The following is a 23,871-nucleotide window of genomic DNA, read 5'->3' on the forward strand; positions in this document are numbered from 1 at the left end:
GTGTCCAATATCAGCAAGTTTTGGAGGAAACTCTTCCTTCCACAGAATTTTGTCTTCTTTTTTGGGTTGCTTCCTGAGGGTGGTGTGCAGTTAGTTTCATTTGTAACATTAATCTAGTTATAAAATAGGGTTCTAAGTTTAAATCAGTTGCCTAGGATGAGACGATCATGTGTTCTATACCTGAGACAAACTGTTGTCTCTGGTATTATTCTAATAATAATTAAAAAACCATCTTGATGCTCAATCATCCAGGTATAGAAATCCCACAAAGTTGATTCTGTTCACCTGGACGTAGCGTTTTTCAGACAAAACGTTTCTCCCACTAAAAATGCTACATCCAGATGGATTTTAATTTTGATAAAAGTCTACACAGCAATGTGACTTTATCATAATTGTATTACATTTGAATGGAAAACAGAGCAAGCTACATCATACTGGCGTGTGCCTTTTAAACTCAAACACAACTGATTTGTATATTTTGTAATCATCTCATATAATGTAGGTAAACTTTCACATTTATTACATATGATCACTACATGATATAAATGTATCAAATCAAATGTAAAATTAAAAAACAGCAGTCGCAATACAAAGAGGAAAATCCCTGAGAAAGCACAAGTGTATATTGGACTTAAAAGCAGAGAAAATTTCATTCCATTTTTTTTTAAAATTACTTCCAGTTACACCTCAGAAGTTAATCGATTCAAATGCTCAAAAATGCCACACGGTCCATTATAATCAAACACCTTGGTACTCGTGTTTGCAGTGTCCAACAAAGAGAGGCTCTGCCTGGATACCCCGCCTGCAAACGAAGTGAAACAGAAGCATCGGTGTATATTAAGCAGACCTCATAAAAAAAGAGTGCGGCGATGTGTTGAGGTATGCCATGTGCGTTATCAGAAAAGCTAAAGTACCTCAGGAGTTCGCAACGAAAGTCCTGCAATCGAGGAAACGCCTTGTCCACGTCAGAGGTCTGCTTCTCATCGCTCCACAGTCTCTCTGCGGCAGCACTTGCCCTTGGCCTGTGATTTTGGATTCATCCGGTCATTATTTTGATTAATCTCATGGGCTGCACATTCTACTTAGGTTCTCTAGTTTGATCATTTCAGGGATCTTTTCAATCTCTTACCAAAGACGTGGGGTCAGATTAGTGGCATCTACATATTCCCCCCACATGCAAACTTCACCCCCTATCACCAGCTTCTTCTGTTCCTCGGTACCTGTGAAAAAGATGTGGATTTTTTTTCTTGAATAACATGTTATACTTTAGAATTGGCTATTTACAGTTCAATGTTATCACACCACTTCAAGTCAAACTTGTCAAGTCAGAGTTTTAATGGGTCTTACTAATAAGAAATCTCTACTGATAGCTCCCACCACCAGAGAAGCACCATGGACAGCACATAAGTGAGCAAGGTTGTATTATTTTGTTATATTACTTGGCCAACACACACCAGAAAAGTTCAGAGGCTGCACGGTATAGTAGTTGCGCCAGTCCTGGCCATAGGAAATGTGGTTGATGTACCAAGGTGCAGCGAGCAGGACCCTGTAGCCAGCTTTGGTGATAGCGCTGAGTTCTGCCGCATAAGAAGCGGGGAGGCCCTTCCAGATGTGCAGCACTGTGTCCTTAGGAATCTGAGAAGGGTAACAACAACAACTGTCTTGCTCCTTGTGTGTTATATTGCCCAAGTTTTTTTTTTGTATGTTGAATCCAGTTGATTAGTATGTTTGTATTAAATACTTTATCATTCAGAAAAGTCACATATTTAAAAAAAGCCACAGTTCAAAGAATTTCTAATCCTCAGAGCACAAGCCAGAGCACAAAGTTACTCATCTAGTGCACATTCATGTCTGGAAAAATGCCCAGTCTGGACAATCCCCATGTAGCCAACATTTGGCAACCAGGGTTGAACTTTCCTTGAGCCATTATTCCTAAGCATGTGCACAAGATTAAAGTGAAAGACGTTGGCAAGAATTTTCTTTTCTTTCTGGGAAAGCATCAAGCTCAACTTCTGCAGAATCCCAAAACTGCCTCTGATGACAAAGCATACAGTCTAGGCTGTTAAACGAATTATCTCACCAGCATATTATCCTCACATTACTACCAACAAACTGTGCTCAATACAGCCTCTGTCCACGGAGAATTGTTAAACTGAACTGCTGCATTTATTCTTTTTAACATGTTATCTCCCTTGACATTATTTGAAAAACCTCAACAACATCTGTATAATGTTTTTACAATTTCCCATCTTTCTCAGTACTTGCAAAGATACATTTATCTTTGCTTTTATAACCTAAAATTAAGACAAAGTCTGTTAACTTGCTCATTCTGTCCCTTAAAGAGTTTTTTCATATATTTATATAATGACAATAAAGAAAACTGTGCTGAATTGAGTGACCATTATGACCATGGCCCCTTAGAAAATTATAAAAAAAACGTTTGTGAGGAATTTAGGTGTGATTTTTTACAGTAATTTAACATTCGATAAACAGATAAATAATGTGATCAAGACCAGCTTCTTTCACCTCCGCTTACTTGCAAAGGTGAAGCCATTTCTCTGCTTCAGAGACTTTGAGTAAGCAACTTATTGGCCGACTACAGCTGGTTCAAAATGCCGCGGCAAGGCTACTGACTGGCAAGCAGAAGCGAGAGCACATATCCCCTATACTCACCTCGCTACACTGGATGCCAGTAAGTTTTCGAATTGATTTTAAGATCTTGACACTTGTTTTTAAAACATTGCACGAACTAGCTCCTATATATCTTTCTGATCTTTTAAATTGCTATACTCCAGTGAGATCTATGAGGTCTGCGGACCAAATGCTTCTAGTTGTTCCTAGGTCTAGATTAAAACACAGAGGAGATCGGGCTTTTTCTGTGACTGCTCCGAAACTGTGGAATAAACTGCCTTTACATATCAGGACCTCTCCAACACTGGATACTTTTAAAACTCATTTAAAGACCCATTTTTACTCTTTGGCTTTTAATTCTGTATGAGTCTGTCATTCTTTTATTCTTATTATTGTCTTATCTTTTATTTTACTTTCCTTTTAAATGTTATCTGATTATTTTATTGTACAATACTTTGGTCAACAGTTGTTGTTTTTAAAAGTGCTATATAAATAAAATTGATTTGATTTGAATTCGAATTTCCAGCAGTTTTGTGTATAAAAACAATGGTTTTTAAATGGCTTGAAGAACCAAACATGAACAGTATCTGTAACTTTCTTCTGCTAAGCTTGTCTGATGGAAGCAGCTGTGGAATCTCTAATGGGCTACCAGCAGATTAGGTCAGGAGCAAGCATGTGGTTATGCTTTCAAGACCTTTTTTTAAAAAATAAAAAAAATCTGGAATATTTAGTAAGACACCATTATGCATATGCTTAACTCTTTGATTATCTCCCAGATAAACAAAGAGTCAATTGCTGGGTTTTTGCTTTGGCAAAGCAGCTGGCAGTAGCAGGACTTTTATATGTGTGTTCAGCAGTAAGCAGCATCACAACAATCACATCTCTCTGTAGCTGTGTCCAAGTTCTTTACACACCAAGTTATATTATTATTATTATTTGTTCATACCTGAAAAAAAAAAAGATTTCAGGTACAGTCTTGGGACACAGAACAGCCTTAGTAACACTGATGTATAAACTGGTATAAACACTTTGTACACCATGTAAATAGTCCCCAAATTGTAGCTATCCATAGATATATATTTTACGTAAAACCATGTTTTATCTGTTGATTAATATCAGACAAACAAACACACACACACACACACACACACAGCAGCTTGAAAATCTTTAACTCTGCACAGCACACAGTTTTCATATTCTGACCCTTGAAGGCGAGGGGCCACACAGTGTAGTAGCGGGCCCAGTTGTGTGTAGGTCCGGGCTGGTCCAGATACCATGGAGAGGCTAGAATTACCCTGAGCCCTGCTTTAACCACCCTGCGTACTTCACACAGGTAACAGCCCTCTCTCCATACCTCCACCACTGATAGAGAAGTGTGCTGTAACACAAGGCTTTGGGCTCTCAGACAGATAAACAGAAAGCATGATATACATAGACTGTATATAAATAATGGACACAGCTAGGTGTCTTTACTGTTGCTCTCTTGCTGTTTTAACGAGTATCACGTTGGGCATCAGTAAGGCTTAAAACTGGCAACTGAAACTAAACACAAGCTTTCTTTTTGCACTCAAGTGACTCGCCCCCTTCAGGACACTAGAAAGAATGCCGATTTCAGGCACTGTGCATTGGCTGTGTTTTTTCAGACCTCTCACGTCCATTGTTTGCATACAGTCCATGGTGAAAGATCAGATCAGAACAGAACAGATGGATGTTGTCAACAAACTGTTTTAAACTGCTGGTTAGTTGGCTCAAACCACTAAACCTGCAGAGTGTAAAATTACATTTGTATCAAATGTATCTGAAGAACTTCTTAATAGAGGATTTTATTTTTTCCACAATTAGCCAGTTCTGTTTTAATGTGACAATTTCCATCCTGTACTCATCTGCAGAGCTAATAGCAACTGAGCCAACAGTGTCACAACAACTACAAAAATAACTGGTGCATTTTTATAGAATATGCATGGATCCTGTAGATACTTGAACACACTCTAAAATATCTATAATTAATAATCCAAGAACAAAACTGTAAAGACACAGGACTATGCAAAAATGTTGAGCCACTCCTCATTCCTTCATATTTTGCTTCCAAGGAGCAATACTTTGTTGTAATTTTTCAGGGGTTGTCTTGTACAATAGTTCTCCAGGCTGGTTTTTTTTGGGCATTGGCTGCTTTAGCACTCGATTTCAGTCCAATCCTTGTACCCAAAGATTTCTTTTCGGCCATTTAACACTTACCAATGAATTATTCATGCATAGAAACACACCCAAGGGATGAACTAGCAAAGAATTTTACATTGTATCTTTAGACACATCTTTAGTCATTAGCAGCAAGATTAGCAAGAATTTTGATCCAGCATGCAATACCATCTGTAAAGCGTCTGATTGGCAACAGCTTCATTTTTTAGCTTGACAATGACCACAAACACTGCCAATGCGAGACAACAAAAATGAAGAGCTTTGAATGTCCTTCAAATCTGGAGAACTATTCCTGAAGACTACTTAAAGAAATTACCAGAAAGCTTGCCTAAGTGCAGGAACATTTATATACAGAACTGCACTTATTTCTTATCTTCTTAGCAGAATATAAATAAATTATGGGTGGCTTTTGCACAGTACTGCCCTGGTAAAATATTATAAAATTCATTGAAATTCACTTTTTTTTTATTTCAAATTTGTACTTGTGTGTGTGTGAATGGGTGAATGACTGAATGTAGTGTGAAGCACTTTGGGGTCCTTAGGGACTAGAAAAGCGCTATACAAATGCAGGCCGTTTACCGTTTACCGTTTAAAATCAACATCATGCCTTTCCAACCACATCCTCTAAAAACCACAAACGCAGGAAATGTACATTTTTTATATCATGAAATATAAGTGTTTCGGTGGGGCGTACTTACTCGTTCATGATAGTCAAAAACATCCTGCCACACAATGGATGTTCTGTTGAGAGCTACAGTGATGTTCACAATGCTAAAAAAAGATAAGCACATGAATGCATCAGTTGGTGTATTTTGCAGAACCTTCTACATTGTATTTTCCCTTTTACAACCTACTTCTCCATGTAGTAAGCTTCCAGTTTGGTGAAGTCTGCTCCAAATCCCATTTTCAGCATGAATGCTCGGACATCAGGGTTGGATTTCCTACAAAAAAAAATGTGTTCATTGTTTATGTAAAATTTTCATAAACTCTCTTTTATTTAATTATCAAAAATCAGAAAAACTTATTCGAAATTGTTAACAATCAGCCGACGTGTAAATGATAGTTACATTTTAACCTACCAGCAGGAAAAGTTAACCTCATCTCCTCCTAAGTGGATATAGGAATCAGGAAACACCGAAGACACTTCCTTAAATAGTGTTGCCATGAACTTGTACGTGGAGGGCAATATTGGATTAACAGGACCAAAAGTACCAGAAGGGCTGCTCCCACTGTAGCAGGGAGTCAACAGGTCAGACTGGCCTGAGAAATAATTGTAAATAATTAATTTGACTCAGTCATATCCTTCAAATACATTTTTTTGCATTTTCTATCGAGAGCAGACAATTTGTTCCACTGATGTAACCACATAAGCAGTAAGTCAGCCTTCACTACATATTATATTGCCATTTATAGTCTTGACTTGCAGATTTGGCAGAAATTATTCCTACTGAGCCTTAACTGGACATCATGCCAAGTACTTTTTCTTCTATAGATCAAAATGCTGAAATCATTTGGACTAAACTGTTTATTGTTAATGTCATTTACTGGATGTTGGGAGTTTAACTGAATTTTTACCTTTTCCCCAAGACTGAGTGTGGCCTGGTGAATCAAACTCAGGAAGGACTCTTATTCCCCGCATTCTGGCAAATGAGATCACCCTTCCTACATCTGACTGCGTGTAGATGTGAGTCATCGGATGGAAAGCCCCCTGAATAAGAGCCAGAAGTCGCTGTTCAGAGTGGATGCTATTTTTCAGCCATTTCCTATCTCATGAGTCTATATGCATTAAACTTACTTAGATTTCTGGGATAAAATAGCCAAGAACACCTTAGAAAATTAGGATATTTTTTGCAAGGCAAATTGTAATGAATGTGCATAGTTACAGTGAGGATCATATGATAGGACTTACGTAAGTGCCTCAAGGAAGAATATCAACAAACCTTAGCAGACAGGTCCGGAAAGGTGCGGCTCTGATAAGGGAAGGAGGGGTCATCGACAATGTGCCAATGAAACACATTGAACTTACTGAAGGCCATCGCATCCTAACAGAAAACATGTATGTCAATACAGCTTATAATAAATACAGTGACTCAAACAGAAGGCTGAAGTTTCGATTGTGTCATCTGATTATTACCAGGGTTTTTAAAATGGCCTGCACTGGTAAATAATGACGTGAAGTGTCCAATAAAATCCCTCTGAACTGAAAGCGGGGGAAGTCTTTAATCTCAGTCTTGTTCACATAATACTAAATTAAAAACAAACAGAAAAAAGGGAAAAATATTAATTATGCACATATTTGAAACGTGATTACTCCAGAGGCCTTGTTGTTAGTTTGTGCATTAGGAAAAACTGCGACTTACTGAGCCAAAATCCTCTTGATAAACCAACTGACTGAAGGTTTCCAGACCTGTGCTTAAACAGAGGGTGTACAGTACATAATCAGCAATTTGTTATACATGATAGATGAGGTTGACAAAATGTTGGAATTTCCCTACTTTATAATCCACATGCAGTAGGCCTACTTGAAATTCTACTGAGTAAAACTATAAAGAAGGTGTCTGTGTGTGCCACATGAAGTGTTGCATCAGTTGAGTCACATGAGTTAAACAAAACTGGAAATACATAGCACAACCTGACAGGCTACTTACTGAATATAAGATAAGATAAGATAAGATAAGATAACTCTTTATTGTCATTGCACAGTCATACATAGTACAGTAGTACAATGAAATTGGAAAAAACTGTCCTACGTCGGCACTACATATAACACAACACGACACGATATGACACATCACAACGTAACAAACAACACAACACAGTATATTAACTTAGTATAAAAAAGAAGAATAAGTGTATGTGTATTGCACACTGTTATTATTGCACATTAATTATTATTGCACCTTGTTATAAATATAAATATTATTGTTATCATTTTAAACATTGTTACCTCCCCCTAAAAAGTCCAGGGAGGTATCCAGTCAGGTCAGCTATTTACATTGATCAGGGCTATTGCCCTGTTGTAAAAGCTGTCCTTGAGTCTATTTGTTCGGGACCTCAGCAGCCTGAACCTCCTGCCAGACGGCAGCAGCTTAAACACCCGGTGTCCTGGGTGTGTGCAGTCCCGTAGGATGCTGCGTGCCCTCTTGAGACAGCGAGTGCTGTACAGGTCCTTCAGGGAGGGAAGAGGATGTCCAATGATTTTTTGGGCCATGTTGATGACCCTCTGGAGTGCCTTTCTGTGTGCTGTGGTGCAGCTGGAGAACCACACACCGATGCAATATGTCAGCACACTTTCAATGGAGCAGCGGTAGAAGACGGTCAGCAGCTCCTTCTTCAGGTCCATTTTTCTGAGGATTCTCAGAAAGTGGAGACGCTGTTGGGCCTTCTTTAAGACCGCAGAGGTGTTAGAGCTCCATTGGAGGTCTGTGTCTATGTGCACACCCAGAAACTTGAAACTGGAGACCCTTTCCACGCACTCCCCGTTGATGCTGACAGGCTGCAGCTCGGACTTCCTCCTTCTGAAGTCAACTACCAGTTCTTTTGTTTTGGTGGTATTGAGGTCCAGGTTGTTATCTGCACACCAATCTGACAGCCTCTGAACTTCAGCTCTGTATGCAGTCTCATCTCCCCCTGAGATGAGCCCCACCACAGTGGTATCATCTGCAAACTTGATGACTGTGTTGTCTGGGTGGGAACTAACACAGTCATGTGTGTACAGAGTGTACAGTAGGGGACTCAGTACACAGCCTTGTGGAGAGCCGGTGTTGAGGCTGAGGGCTGAGGAAAGATGAGGCCCCACTCTAACTCTCTGTACACGGTCTGAGAGGAAGTCTCTGATCCAGCGGCAGGTGGTGGAAGGAAGTCCAATTTCCAGCAGTTTATCTATTAGTCTGTCCGGGAGTATCGTATTGAAAGCAGAGCTAAAGTCAACAAAGAGCAGCCTGGCGTAACGGCCCTGCACTTCCAGGTGAGAGATGGTGGTGTGGAGCGTTGTAGCAATGGAATATGTAGTAGAACAAGAAATCTGCTACAACTCATCAAGCTTTGACATACTTTGCCAGCTTAAGAATCAGAATCAGAATCAGAATACTTTATTAATCCCGAAGGAAATTAGGGATGGTTAACATGTTTGTTTAATTACCAATGCTCTTCAGATATATTTTACATATGCTATAATCACCTCTTAGAGCACCCCACACAGTTTCTGCCTTCAGAGATGCTTGTCCAGCAGAGACGCTCAGAGTGTCTGGAACACAAACAGGAGAAATTATGATATTTTGTCAATCTCTATATAGTATTATGGTGGTTAAATTCATTACAAAACAGTGTTACTTGCTCTAATCAATGGGCATCAGCGGGTTGTACTTACATTGCTCAGAAGAGTCTTCATCTGGGTAGCTGTCACAATCATCGCGGCCGACACTTACTTGGACAGTAAATGGTTTATCCACACTGAATCGCAGAAAACCGTAACCTGGTGGTGATAAATATTAAACCATTACCACAGTATTTGCAGAAGTAAACTTGCACTTTAAGCACATTACACACTGATTTTTGTTCCCTAGGAGCTGTGGTTCTTGTGTTTGTTTCTGAAAAGACAAAAACGAAGCTGTGCTACTCTCGTCCATTGTTATTGTGAGGTTATTTTCAGTTGGTATGCCCGTGCTGGCTGACTGATGACCTGTTGTCTGTACAATGACCATTGATCTGTTTTAAAAGCCAGCATGACAAACAACATTGAAGCCACGTGAGCACTTTGCTCTGTTTATTGTGCGTTTACAATCATGTTTTAAACGTGTTATAATGCCAAACCATCTACTAATAGTGTCCAGATTAGACTTTCACAAAAAGTTAGTTTTTATAGGCTATTTCATATCCTTAATGTTTTTCGAATATCTAAACAGTCTGACTGAACAACTACAACGTTCAAGTTCAGCAAGACTTTAAATCTTACTTCGTTTTTGCATTTTAAGAATTTCACCTCACTATAAAACCTACCAGATGAGTAGTCTGGAAAAATAAGAGAAAAGTATCTCTTAAATGCTTCATCCAGAACAGAGCAGCCCTCCTGTGCAGCTGATTGACTTCCGTAAGTAAAGTAGAAAGCCTGGGGATTCAGAGGGTATCGCTCCGGTGAGGAGGTAATAGATTGCGGTAAAGGCCATACTCCCTCAACTGAGTGCAGCCCAAGCTGGAGGAAAATAAAAAACACCAAATTATAGCTGGGAAAAGTGTATCGTCCAGACGTTACTACAGACATGACTTCCCTCGCTCTTCACTAGCGCGAACTGCACCGTCAAAACGATACCTGTCATGTGCTTAGATGAATGCAATCACATGACTGCGGCAGCGAGTTAATAAGTCGAGTTCGTCTTCCGGAAAATATAAGTAAACATTATTTTTATTTAAACATTATTTCATTTGGTAAGACCTGGACCAAGGTCGCTGTAGTTTAAATAAATTGTAAATTTACAGGAAATGCTTTCAGTTTTAGTTGATATGTATATATATATATAGTCTTTTATATATATATAAATATATAAAAGACTGGTTTAAGGCAGCATGTACAGTGGGACGTACTCACACAACTGACTTAACAAAGTGTTTGCAAATGTGTCATGCAATGTGCTGCCTGAACCGCAGAATCTGACCCGGATATATATAAGCATCCCTTTAAAATATAAGTAAACGTAAGTTATTTTAAGTCATTGTAAACTTTAATTAAGAAGTACTCTACTACTCGAATTAATTTTAGCGATCCATTTATTCAATTCAATTCAATTTTATTTATATAGCCAAATCAATTTATTAAATGAAATGTATTAAATGAAAAGTAAAGGGAAATGACCGAACTCACTCACGAAACTCATTCAACAGGTAATTCAACAGAATGTTAAAAATGATGATAATTAAAAAAAAATACAGATTTTTTTTTTAAAGACCGAACTATTATAACTCTGTTTTGGTATATAAAACACACACAAACACACACACACATGCAATCACTGCTTAAAATTATAAACAACTCACGTTATATCTTTTTTCTGTTACTAGCCTTCATTTATGAGAACGAAAGTATTTTCCGTTTGCATTTGATGTGACTCTTCAATTATAAATGAAAATTTTCCAAATTCGTACTTATTTGAATTAGTTGTTGTTGTTTTTTTTATAAACATTTAGGTTAAAGCAAAAGTTTGTTATATTAAATGTTTTTACATCCGTTCTTGCCCTGCTTGTCTGACGTAAGGCAGTCGTCAGTTGGTGACGCTGTGTCTCTTTGTTGGCTTAGCAGCAGCGGCGACGTTTTGTTGTTATTTTCGCCGCAGCTGAAAAACGGGCTCGGATCAACGTTTCATACGCTATAGACCTTTAGGTGTGCTTGTCACTTGCTGATAACCGCGCTAGGAATGGACTCAGACGAGGGTTATAACTATGAATACGACGAAGACGAGGAGGAATGTAGCGAGGACAGCAATGAAGAGGAACCCGACGACGACACCCTGGAGCTCGGGGAGGTGGAGTTGGTCGATCCCGTGGTGGCCGGCGGGGAGCGAGATGAGTGCGGTGAGACTGGCGGAGGAGGCCACGGCCCGGGCGAGGAAGAGGAGGAAGACTACCGTTTCGAAGTTTTGACTGCCGAGCAGATCCTCCAGCATATGGTCGAGTGTATTAGGGAGGTCAACGAGGTCATCCAGGTAGGTATTTTGGTATGACAGCATCAGGAAAGATCGGGGTCCTAGCGTAAAAACAGGCCGTGGATATTAGCTAAACCATTAGCCTTCCAGTAGTATACTTGTTATAGTTGACAGTTTGAGAACAATGATGAGATTTATAGAAAACTAAACTTACATATATATAAGATAATTGCACTATGGAACTTGGTAGTTAAAATGAAGACATGAAAATTTTTCTTATATATGTGAAGGTAAAAATTTCCATTAGGACTTTTCATCCAGGAAGTAGTCCCATCCCTAAGTTGGCAGCAACGCTTGCTAAGCTAATGTTAGCTCGCTGGCTACATAGCATCTTACAGCAAAAGCTCTAGACCAGGATGGTGTTGAGTGCCAGCTCCTGCTAGACGACAGATAGTGTGCGTTGAGATGTTAACTGAAACTTGGGTTTTCAGAAATTTTGCATTTCTAAAGCTAAACCTTGCGTTTAGTGTTATTTTAACGTTGGACCCAAAGGCTTGGCCAGCGATAAGTTAGCAAGTGGGATGCTAGCTTAGTTACGCTTATGTAAAAGAACGGGTTATGATAATTTCATTTTTTACCAATAACATAAAAAGTTAAATTTTGCGATAGCTTTCAATGAAATTTATGAAGAAACGGGGGGAAGTTCTTCGCTTTAAGCTAGCGTTAACCTGGGCCTCCATTTCCTTTCACAGAGCTTCACTTGAGCTCAGAATAAAATGGAAAATGATCTTGATAACTCAGCATCCAGTTTGGTATCTGAGAAAATGCGTTGGAGTTTTATGTTGATTTCTATATAAACAAGCCTAAAAACTAAAATTGGCCAATAATGATACATATTATTTTTCTACCCTACGGCCGCATGGCAGTTTCTTTTCTACAGCAAAAATGAGTAACACGGTGATTTTTATCCCCGTTAAATATTGTTTATGTTTAATTATTAAATTTTCAGGGTTTTGCAGCACCAACAAATGCCTTTAAAGTTAATCCATACATAGATCTTCTGATATGACGTTTGTAGAATATGCTTCAAAAAGCCAGTACTTTATTAACATGCATTGGCTTCATAGTGGTCAAGTTTACATCAACTTTAGTCATCGGTACTGAGAAGTACTACTAATCTTTTGACCAACCCATTCATATCAACGTGGTTAGATAAATTAGAAGAACATTTTGCAGTGGAACCACAAAGAATAACAGCTAAAGGAAGTGTAAAATTGAATCAGTGCCCTTATAAACGATACCATCATCATTGTTGTATGTTTTGCATATCTGTTTTAGGGTGTGTTAGTGTTAGCTAGGTGTACATAATACAGTCAGAACATACTAAATATGTTGTCAGTCCTTTCCAATGTTATGATTTTTGTTATCTCAAGGTGTATCCTGACTTTATTATTCCGCCAAGGTGAGCACCAAAGTAGAGATATACAAGCAGGGCTGTTTTTCTGGGCCAATGAACAGTCCATTACAGGGTTAGGTGGGATTTGGTACAAACCTGGACCACTTTCTTTGAAATTGTAAAATGGGCATTGGGCTAGGGAGACAATACACTAAATTTTGTTCACTTCTTTATATTTGACAAGTGAGATGCCACATATGTGCAACATATACATGTGGTCTCCTAAATCTCACAGATATTTTCCAAACAACTAATTATTATGTGTTATATGGGTAGTTTGAGGGTATAGCTTTCCCCATTTTTAAAGAGCAGTTTGTAACTTGGGTTAAACACTAATTTAGTACCTTACAGTAATTTCACATTAGAATACAGAGTTATTCTAATCCCTGAACTATAGTAAATGGAGTATAATAAGAAATATTTGTATTAACAGGTACATGGAGAGAGGTTCCTCATCATCCCTAGTGCTTTCCCTAAACTGTACAGCCTTGGCACTGGACATAGTCCATTTTATGCTACTGTTACACCATCATCCACATTTTCAGATAGTTTGTGAGATACCTGTTACACATTTAGAATACAACAAACAAATTATGTGTATACTACCTGTTTCTGAACCTGACACGCTTTATAATTCCAAAGTATTTTCAGAATGATGGTGTAAGCCAGTGGTTTTCCTGGTTCTGAAAGGCCTTTGTGGGGAGTGACATGGCCAAAAGCATGACTGGTCCATTTACCGACAAGGGTGTGAGTTAGCATTACTTTATTTGGAAGAAATGTAAAGTGTTTCTGGACGGCTCCTAAAAATGATATAGTTCTTGGGTGGGTAAGAACACATTTAGCAACATAATTCCATCAGATATGGAGGTGATTTTGCAAGGATTCATCTGGTGGGTGAATCCTTGCATCCTTTCTTTACCCAACTTAAACCACTTTCCTATCAATGTGTAGGCTTCAGTAACCTAGAAATTGTATTTTTATTTTATTTCCCCCCAGGCAAAAGATCTACAAAAACAGTACTTTTATAGGTGTTTATACATCTATGGCTCTCTAACTGCAATTTGGACGGAAAGTCCTTATATTAAGCCACAAATGGGACTGGGTATATATGATCAAGCATGATGATTAAATCCATTTTGTAGGGTATTTATTAGTTTGAGTCATCAGAAATCACAATTGTCACATCAGTGGGACATAAGTGCCACATTTGGCTTCATCCAGTGTAATATGCATACAGACTTCTAAAGACTAAAACTTTTTGTTTATTTAAAAAATAAAAACTGTCTCAGTTGTGTCATCTTTAACAGCTACTGTGGTTATAAGAAAGGAATACATGCTTCATTGAATAGCTGTAATGAATACAAACTTTTCTAAATATATTGTCTATTATTATGGCCTTAGATTGTGATGATTTAATTTTGTGATAACTTGTAAAGCTGTAGTTGCTTTGTGTTGTATTTAGTGTAATGGGCAGCTGTTTTTATGTCCATTCACTGATGTACATGGGTGAACAGCAAGATCAAATATGAGAACTTGCTTATGTTTTCTAACCCTATTTCTAATGTGCAAAATAGTTTAATGTCCTGCCATAGAATATATTACCTTTACCTTCCTAATTCAATACTTATCTTTAATCAGGCTTTAAAAGCTGAAAAGGCCTGAAAGCCCTTACAACCGTTGGACCCTCTAGCTCATTGAAACTACCGGTAGTAGAAGTTGCAAGTAAAAATCAAAAATGTTTCTCACAAACTATTTCTTGTTCCTTTAGAATCCTGCAACAATAACACGCATTCTTCTCAGTCACTTCAACTGGGATAAAGAAAAGCTCATGGAAAGGTAAGAAATTCTGAATTACATTCTTGGCCATTTTTAACTTCCTGACAAGTGTCAACCAAAAGGTTCATAGCAGAGCGTATCTAAAAGCTTATTTTATTTCAATCTATTCAGGTATTTTGATGGTAATCTGGACAAGCTTTTCTCTGAGTGTCATGTCATTAACCCGAGTAAGAAGCCCCGAATACGTCCTCCAATCAACACTAGATCATCGGCACAGGACATGCCATGTCAGATCTGCTATCTGAACTTCCCCAACTCTGTGAGTCACATAATGACACTAACATGGAGCTCCACTATCTTAATGTGTTGTCAGGCAATTTAATGCACACTTTAACTTTTGTAATGCAAGTGGAGAAACAACAGGAGAGCATCATCAGAGGCAGGGACATTGTAATCCTGTTTTGTTACAAATGGGGAAACCTGTTTTATTTTTTATATTTTAAAGACTAGTTAAAAGCTTTGCTAAAAGTCATTTAACATAACAAAAGGTGGTTACAACAGCTAAGAAAATAAATTGCTAGGATTTCTGTTTCTTATACATGTTATAAGATCTTTATAAACAGATACAAACTTATCCCCCCCCATACAATAGCATTTTTTTTTTTCAGCCACATTTATTCAGTAATAGCTCCTCCCCATGAACAACCTTGGATTTGGTGACTCTGTCATCAGGCCAGAGTGACATTAAAAATACAAGGGGGGAAAAACAAATTACATTTTTACATCTCTCTGATCAAAGCTATACATAAGGACTCAGTAGCTGTTTTATAAAAACTGTCCTCCAATAACAATATTAATAAAAGAATTGTTCTTTGAATATAAAGCTGTTCAATAACATAAATGTCACTTGTCTATTACATTTCTTTTGTTGAATGGATTCTAAAAAATTCCCAACAACATATTGTATGCCAAATTTATTTTATACCAGTTATGCCAGGCACTGCTTTATTTAATGCAGTGCACATTGCAGTCTTCTCAAAACAGAGGTGCTTGGTGTTTTAAAAAATTGGTAAAGGAACCTACTGGGTGGAAAGGGTTTAATGTTAAGGTGAAAATGGATCCGTAAATAAAAGGCACACATCATCATGTTTAGTTCTTCAGTTAAGATGATGTGATGTCAGAACTATGGATTACCATAACTGTCTGAATTTAGAATATTATCATTTGGAGCACACATTTCAGTGTTATTTCAATCAGGTTGTTAAAACAGTGTAAAATCCAGGTGATGTTTTTCTTAGAATGGTTTTCACTGGCCTCTGAAGGCTTTTCCTACTTGGTTACTAATTTTTTCATACCTTGTGTGTTTCATTCCAAATTATAAACTATCTGCTTTTTGTTGATACTGTTTGTTTAACAGTATTTTACAGGCCTGGAGTGTGGACACAAGTTCTGCATGCAGTGTTGGGGAGATTATCTGACGACCAAAATAATTGAAGAAGGAATGGGACAGGTATCTACTTCAAAATTTTAAGATTTATTTAGAATAGAACTTGTGACTTTTCTGCAACAAGTGGCAACAGTAAGAGGGCACCAAGAGTCCTCAGCAGTTCTCGTCTACCTTCTCGCTTACCAGCCTATGTGCAGATACAGATACTAGTAGCCACTATCCAACCAGTATAATTTACAGATCAACTCATTTGATATTAGGATTGGATATCAGTGTAATCCTAACTCAAAAAGCTGAACTGTGTATCCATGACAGTGGGATAGTGTGTTCAGTTCAACGCTGTTGTTCTTTGTTTGTTACACCATGCGTCAGCACCTCTGCTTGGAAGTATTTCATGTCTGCAACATCAACATTTCTTTCTTTGTATCTTTGCAATAATTTGAATTGTTCATGTTAGTTTAAGAATTTCAGACGCTCCCATGATGAGTCGTTTGGTCTTCTTGCTCTTTTGCAATTTTACAGTACTTTGAAAAACTGTGACGAGTTCTACGTTAGCTATTCTATTCAGTCATTGACACGCATCCATACACTCCTTTTAATTTATACATTTAGCGCATTTAACTTGCAGATAGACCTTCAAAGAATGACACAGTGGCTGTAATTTTGGGGGTTTCATTGTCTTCACTTGACATTTAGACAGAGTTTGTGTTCTTGTAACTGTCACAGGGCAAGCCTAAAAAAGTTAAATCAGAAAGGGCAGCTGCTCTTCCTCTTCTTTACCACTGTGATCCAACAAAACAAATTGCAGAGGGTGCTATTTGATACCGCCTTTACTATTTCAAAAGGTGGTTCTCTAATTATCTACCTTCTGTGTTTCCTTTACAGACCATTTCTTGCCCTGCTCATAGCTGTGACATTTTGGTTGATGACAACACAGTCATGTGAGTATCTGTGCATATATTTTTTATGTTGTTACATATTGGGCATTGTTCAATGAATAGCATAAGAAGTAAAATATATGCCAGAAGAATTTAAAATAAATAAAAGATGAGAAACAACATTACTGGTCATAGACTGCATATACAGGTGAAACGTAATCGCCATAACATCATCGAAGTCCCATTGTGAAGCTGAGTGTATTCACCATCATTATCTTAGCTTTTTGAAACCAGATGTCACCAGGGTTGGTTAAGGGGCATTGTATGCTCATGCTGTAGCGGTTTGTTAGTCATATGGGAAAGCGTATCCGTCTTTGTTGCCCTTGTGGACACTAATTAAGACCATAATTAACAAAAAAAAAAATATATGTATGTGTATGTATGTGTGTGTATATATATATATGTATGTGTGTGTGTGTGTGTGTATATATATATATATATATATATATATATATATATATATATATATATATATATATATATATATATATATATATATATATATATATATATATATATATATATATATATATATATTTTTTTTTTTTTTTTTTTTTTTGATATAATTTGAAATTGTCATTAGAACTCATGAAAAAAAGGATTTACTGTGGTCAGAGCAAGGGAGTGTTTCCCATAGTCCTCTTCATGCAATCAGAGCACTTCCCCTTTTCACAGCTACTGTAGTCTTTTTTTTTTTTTTTTCATGTAATACATTCTGTTTAATTTTGCAGTTGTAGCCAGAAGCTTGTAAAAATTATAAATACACACATTTCAGTCATATAGTTAAATCCATATAGACATCCTTTATTGATTCCTTTTTATTTTTAACATATTGGTATGAATAGAAACCATATGTTAAAAGGATTTCTTCCTTTTGTTTTGCCTTGTAAAAGAAACCCATCAGTACAAGGCTTTGAAGTTGACCCTTTTTGTGCTTTGTTCACGTTCAGTGTAAAGTCCAAAGAAATATACCTGAATAAGCACGGACGCTAATCTCTTGTACCAGCTCTTAAGCTGACAGTAATTGTCTTAACCTACATTCTGATATTACCAGCTACCAAGAGACCTTACTGTATTTTCAGTAATCAGTTTAGGCCATGCATTCAAATAGAGTTTGCATATGAACTTGTACTTTTCTATTTCGGAATGTTGCTTCATAATGAGATAATATTCACATGTCAGCTTACAGTAATACTTAGCGTTACGCAAGAAAATATGCTATCTTTTGATGATCTCACCCATGTTTTGTAATGATGGCTAATATATTATTTGACTGCTTCCACAGGCGCCTCATAACAGATTCAAAAGTGAAGTTGAAGTACCAGCATTTAATTACAAATAGTTTTGTAGAGGTAAGAGATCTTTTTTTCTTCTTCTTGACAGTATTTCGAGATTGAATATCAAACTTTGATCCGTAATGTGAGCTGCTGGGTTGTCTCTTAATTGCCCCTTGGGGATACATAAAGTCTTGTGAATCTGAATATGTGTACTACTTTGAAAAGCAAAAATCTTATTTCTGCCCTCTGAGTCTAATTTGTCTCATTACTCATTTTAGTGCAATCGACTGTTAAAGTGGTGCCCTGCACCAGACTGCCATCATGTTGTCAAAGTCCAGTACCCAGATGCCAAGCCAGTGAGGTGCAAGTGTGGACGCCAATTCTGGTAAGAGAGAATTTTTTATTATTTTAAAACCTTTCTTGTAAATTTATTTGCAGTTTTTGAATAATGTGTTTGATATTGCTCCCTTTGTTTCAGCTTCAACTGTGGAGAAAATTGGCATGATCCTGTGAAGTGTAAGGTGCGCGAAATGGAGATTATTTTCTTACCTTAGAGAAAAATTATGCTTTGGATTCAGCTTCTACTTAAGAAAAATATTAAGATTAGCATTCAATACATGAATCCATTTCCTTCTATTTTAACGTGTTTGCAGTGGCTGAGAAAATGGATTAAAAAATGTGATGATGACAGTGAAACTTCAAACTGGATTGCAGCAAATACCAAGGTGTGGATTCTGAGGGGTTTTTTTTCTCTCATGTTATGTATTAAGTTTAAATAGGATTAAACAATGTTGAAGTCCCTATATTTTTGTCACATATTTGTGTGCTCATAACCTGTCATAAAGTGTGCACACCTTACAGACCTGACAGTTGTTGACAATTAATGTTTACAATCATCAGTGCATATCTATGAATTACAGTTTTACAGGGCCTTGCCCATTGTTGCTTCGTTTGTTTCTGCAGCCTTTTTCTCAGTCTATAGCATGAATCATTTCCTTGAATTACTGTTTTTAAATAAAATTAATGTAATTTCATTCACAGGAATGTCCAAAATGCCACGTGACCATTGAGAAAGATGGTGGCTGCAATCATATGGTTTGTCGAAACCAGAACTGCAAAGCTGAGTTCTGCTGGGTCTGTCTGGGTCCATGGGAACCACACGGCTCAGCCTGGTGAGAATCACTAGCTCACATGCTTGTTATGTGGAGTCTTTTGTTTTAGTGTCTGCTGGAAATGTCAGAACAGGGGATGACTTTTTCCACCTTTTTTTTTTTTTGTTGTTGTTGTTGTTGTTGTTTTTCGCTACACTTAAATGACAGCTCAGGTTTCTTACTTCCTCCATCATCACTTGTTTGGTTTTTTTTTTTAATGGCCCTAAAAGATGTAGAGATTAAAATTCCGATTTTCTGTGTTAGAGTGCCATATGAATGTGAATTTGACCACCTTAAACACACATAGTATAGCTTATCAGAGAGAAGAACATTACTCTTTTCATCTCAGTTATATATTTTTAATATTTCAGGTACAACTGCAATCGCTACAATGAAGATGATGCCAAGGCAGCCAGAGATGCTCAAGAGGTAATCAGTTATATTGAAGCTTCAAAATTTTTGTACGTTCTTCTATTTGCCAGATGTATAAAATCAAGTAGCCTCAACTGTTGTACCAAGCATGGTTTATGTTCCAGTTAACGCTTACATCTAAAAATGAATTACAGTTATTCTTGAAGGAGAAAAACCATGATTAAATAAATAACATGACATTTCTATAGTTTACAATAACTAAAATATATCTGTATATTGGATATCGTTTTATAAAGAATTGTACAGCAAGCTGATAATTACATGATGATTCAGACCTGACAAACAGTTGAGACATTTCAGTATATGTCTCTGATATTCCAGTGCCCATCGAGAAAGTAGAGTGACAGTCTATTATAAGTAAAGATGAGCGTGCTCACAGTAAAGGAAGTCCATGCTGTGTGTGTATGTGTGTGTGCAGCGCTCCAGGGCAGCCTTGCAGCGGTACCTGTTCTACTGCAACCGCTACATGAACCACATGCAGAGTCTGCGCTTTGAGCACAAGCTCTATGCTCAGGTCAAGCAGAAGATGGAGGAAATGCAGCAGCACAACATGTCCTGGATTGAGGTGCAGTTTCTGAAGAAGGCTGTGGATGTGCTGTGCCAGTGCCGCTCCACACTCATGTTCACTTATGTCTTCGCCTTCTACCTCAAGAAGAACAACCAGTCCATTATTTTTGAGGTAGGGCAGTTTTTGGCTCAGATACACTAGTGTGATTGTACCTTTTTTATATGAGATATTTACTATCGTGCTGGAAAATTTTGGTAGCATTATTTGCAGCGGGCATGAATGAATCCAACATGGCATACGAACGAAACTGGACACCTCACCAACCCCAGATGTAACACCTTTTAGCTTTCGACTTTTGTGGAAGCTGTGTTCGTCTCTCCCCCTCTTTCATTCACACAGTTTTGATCTTCATGGATGAACTAAGTGCTGAAGAGCTGTTTTTTGTTTTTTTTGTTTTTTAATTACTTTATTAGAAATTCTCATAGATTAGACATTTGTTCCTTTAGCTCTATTATATAGTGGAACGTTGCTTATCTGATTATAATGCAATTATCACTCATCAGAACAACCAGGCAGACCTGGAAAATGCCACCGAGGTGCTGTCAGGCTACCTAGAGAGGGACATCTCCCAGGATTCCTTGCAGGACATCAAGCAAAAAGTACAAGACAAGTACAGGTCAGTGAAGGAAGAACTGTACTGGTGCATGCCATGGCTGACTTTGTGTGTTTTGGAGCTTAAAATTTGTCCTGTGTCTGTAGATACTGTGAGAGCAGGCGAAGAGTGCTGCTACAGCACGTGCATGAAGGCTATGAGAAGGACCTGTGGGAGTACATTGAGGATTGAGAACACGTCCCAATGCAACGGACTCTTGAGTATCTTGACAAACTAGAGCGCTGATGCAATTTAACAGGGCAGCACAGGCCTTCTGCCGCCTCTCCTTTGGCAAACCAACCACTTTTGCATCTTTTTTTTTTCTGGATTTGTTTAACAAAATCTTCAAAGTAAATTATATTTAAATAAAGGGTAGAGTAATAAAAAAATGTGTACTACAGTATTGTTAGCAACAGAGTGGAGGGTTGAACAAGCAGAAGATCCATATTAAACAAATACATCCTTTTGGCTTGTATTGTAATACCTCCCCTGAACTTGTTTTCCTCATGTTTTTTTTTTTTTGTTGTTGTTTTTTGCTTGTGAATCTTTTACTCTGTTTTGATTTTGACTTTTGTTTTCCCATCAGTGTGAAAATGTTTTCAACACAGCTTTAATTGTCCTGGCCATGTCTGCAATATGTGGTAAAGATCCTTGTCTGAGTGGCTGAATGTTGATAGGCTGATTGCAAAGGGGCAAAGACATTTCAGGGGGGGAAAAAAAGGAAGAAAAAAAAACATAAAAAGAACAAAATAGCAAGTCTGTATTTTTCAATTTGTAAATAGTCCATATGCATGGAAGTTCAAGAGCAGGAGTGGCACGTGTTTGCATAATTTTCAAATATTTATTCTTTACCGTGCTTTTGCCATGTAGGTTGAGTCTGTCTACTCTCCACAGACTGTTGATGTTTGGAGGTCTTTGGCAATAAGATATTCGTCCTGTCATCTGCAGTCCCTTCAGAGCAGTCATAAGTTATACCTAACCAGTAACTCAACATGGAGACTGACAGAATTGGCTTTAGTTTCCAGGTAATCACATAAAGGACTCAGTGAAAGTGCACAGAGGAGCAGGATAAAGTTTTACAGGTCAGAGGTGAGGTAGAACGCACCGGCCCAGTGTCTCTCTATGCTAACCTTTTGTTGTACCCCCCTAGTTGTTTTTGGAGGTGTTTAACATTTAAGAACATTACTAATTATTTGCAAGAGCCAAACTGAGTGACATTCACTCCTTTTTTTTTTTTCTTTTTTTTTTTTCTTTTTTTTTCTTTTTTTTTTTTCTCTTTTCTCTCCCCCTCTTTCCTGACGTGGCTTGAGGTAGCTCAGCTTGCACCTTGAGAATTGAAAGAGGGTAATGGAATGTACTGACAGCGCGGCGTTGCACTGCTGCTAATTGGGCTCGATCACTGTCAAACAGGGTCAGGCATCTGCATCACTCTTGCAGGGAATATTGGAATGGAGGTGGTAGTGGCATCATCTCCATTCAGGAACTCTCTTGCCTTGCAGTGAGACTGAACATTGCTTTAATTGAGCTACACAGATGGACATGTGATCCTTAAGGAGCTGAGGGAGATGGGACAAACTTCTAAAGGTTGTAGGAGTGTTTTGTAAAGCTGTTATGCTTTTTCATTAAAGACTGCATTTTTTTTGTTGTGTTTTTTTGTTTTTTTTTTCCTCTCGCACGTGTGTTGAGGTTTTGGCATTGAAATGTCAGTTCCCCTCAAGATTTTGCATTGCTCTATGCGGTGGTTGCTCTGGTTGTCAAGCTCTCTGCTTGTAAATGCTTGTTCATCTGTTCTCTGAAATATGGCAGTCTTCAGAAAGACTGACTGGAGGGGACGCGATTATACAGGCAGTGATACGAGTCTGAAGATGACACCAAAGTGTCAGCCATCACTGAAACACATCCTTTGCCCCAGTTTCAGATCTTTGGGGAATTCTTTCCCAAATGCTTCTTATGTGTTCAAACGCATTATTTTATCCTAGCAAATTATAAACTGTATTGTTTATTTGAATAAATGTCATGACAAATCTAATTTTTTGGAGTACTGTGTGAGTCATTAGAGTAGGTTTTCTCTCATCTTAATTACCTTAACATCCATGAGTCACTAATTCCCCCCCCCCCCCCCCCCTTTTTATTTTTTATTTTTATTTTTTTAAAGCAGTGTTGTGTTCTGCAGACCTTGCCAGAGTGTCTTCCAAAATGACATGGAATTAATTTGATAACTTTTAAATAATAATTTAAACTTTTTTTTAGTTTATTCAGAGTGTTATATAGCAATCAGGTGGTTTTGTTTTGTTTTTATGTCATTTTAATTCTCTCAAATCCCAAACTTATGATGACACAAGGTGAATGGATAAAAGATGGGCTGTTTTCTCCAAGCTGTCTTGCAGTAACACCAGCTGTAGCTTTGCTCATTAGGCTAATGTGCTCTCTAGGGTTTTCATTGTGTCTGCTAGTAGTTCATGAACATCTCAGCTTAACGGATGGAGTAACAGAAGCAGCTACTCACATTAAATTGACATCCAAAAGACTTTTAATAGTTTTATAAATATCTTCAATTTGCACTATTAAAGATGTCTTGGTAGTGTAAAAAATGTTTGGGGGTGGAGTTAGTTGTTTTACATGAAAATATTAAAGTGCAAAATGTTAGAAACATTTTTTTGTTTTTTTTGGGGGGGGGGGCGATTTTATTTTTGCAGCACCACTCATTTAACTGTCTGAGGTGTTTTGAAAGTGTGTCATTATGAAGACTTCCACTGTTGTACTGTCACTGGT

General features: G+C 37.7%; 2 protein-coding genes across 2 annotated transcripts; one reads left to right on the top strand and one right to left on the bottom strand.

Annotated features, from left to right (window-relative positions):
* Positions 1-271: 271 nt before the first annotated feature.
* On the bottom strand, positions 272-10,137 carry hexa (hexosaminidase A (alpha polypeptide)). The gene is made up of 14 exons (XM_085282234.1): positions 9,826-10,137; positions 9,197-9,301; positions 9,008-9,073; positions 7,188-7,234; positions 6,962-7,072; positions 6,768-6,869; positions 6,403-6,535; positions 5,907-6,087; positions 5,682-5,768; positions 5,526-5,598; positions 1,455-1,635; positions 1,130-1,220; positions 915-1,022; positions 272-802 (listed from the first exon to the last, which is right to left on the bottom strand). The coding sequence occupies exons 1-14, from the start codon at positions 10,085-10,087 to the stop codon at positions 739-741; spliced, it is 1,611 nt and encodes a 536-aa protein (XP_085138360.1). The 5' UTR covers positions 10,088-10,137; the 3' UTR covers positions 272-738.
* Positions 10,138-11,075: 938 nt separating this feature from the next.
* arih1 (ariadne ubiquitin-conjugating enzyme E2 binding protein homolog 1 (Drosophila)) lies at positions 11,076-23,128 on the top strand. Its single transcript, XM_085282240.1, has 14 exons — positions 11,076-11,522; positions 14,687-14,754; positions 14,866-15,013; positions 16,112-16,204; positions 17,027-17,082; positions 18,365-18,431; positions 18,635-18,741; positions 18,835-18,877; positions 19,010-19,081; positions 19,398-19,528; positions 19,879-19,936; positions 20,358-20,618; positions 21,011-21,123; positions 21,207-23,128. Exons 1-14 carry the CDS (start codon positions 11,235-11,237, stop codon positions 21,289-21,291), a joined length of 1,590 nt encoding a protein of 529 aa, XP_085138366.1. The 5' UTR covers positions 11,076-11,234; the 3' UTR covers positions 21,292-23,128.
* Positions 23,129-23,871: the final 743 nt, after the last annotated feature.

This window comes from Mchenga conophoros, linkage group LG7, assembly GCF_057382185.1.
Source record: "Mchenga conophoros isolate Kocher_MC1m ecotype Shallow Benthic linkage group LG7, M_conophoros_male_GT1.1, whole genome shotgun sequence".
Classification (NCBI taxonomy): domain Eukaryota; kingdom Metazoa; phylum Chordata; class Actinopteri; order Cichliformes; family Cichlidae; genus Mchenga; species Mchenga conophoros.

What these genes read in the sequence shown, in the direction of transcription:
- hexa (XM_085282234.1), bottom strand. Translation starts at nt 10,087, where the DNA reads ATGTCTGTAGTAACGTCTGGACGATACACTTTTCCCAGCTATAATTTG. An exon ending in TGAAGACTCTTCTGAGCAAT is followed by an intron (nt 9,074 to 9,196) that starts GTAAGTACAACC and finishes TTTGTGTTCCAG; the next exon opens with ACACTCTGAGCGTCTCTGCT. An exon ending in AGGCCATTTTAAAAACCCTG is followed by an intron (nt 6,870 to 6,961) that starts GTAATAATCAGA and finishes GTTTTCTGTTAG; the next exon opens with GATGCGATGGCCTTCAGTAA.
- arih1 (XM_085282240.1), top strand. Translation starts at nt 11,235, where the DNA reads ATGGACTCAGACGAGGGTTATAACTATGAATACGACGAAGACGAGGAG. An exon ending in GGATTGCAGCAAATACCAAG is followed by an intron (nt 19,082 to 19,397) that starts GTGTGGATTCTG and finishes TTTCATTCACAG; the next exon opens with GAATGTCCAAAATGCCACGT. An exon ending in CAGCCAGAGATGCTCAAGAG is followed by an intron (nt 19,937 to 20,357) that starts GTAATCAGTTAT and finishes GTGTGTGTGCAG; the next exon opens with CGCTCCAGGGCAGCCTTGCA.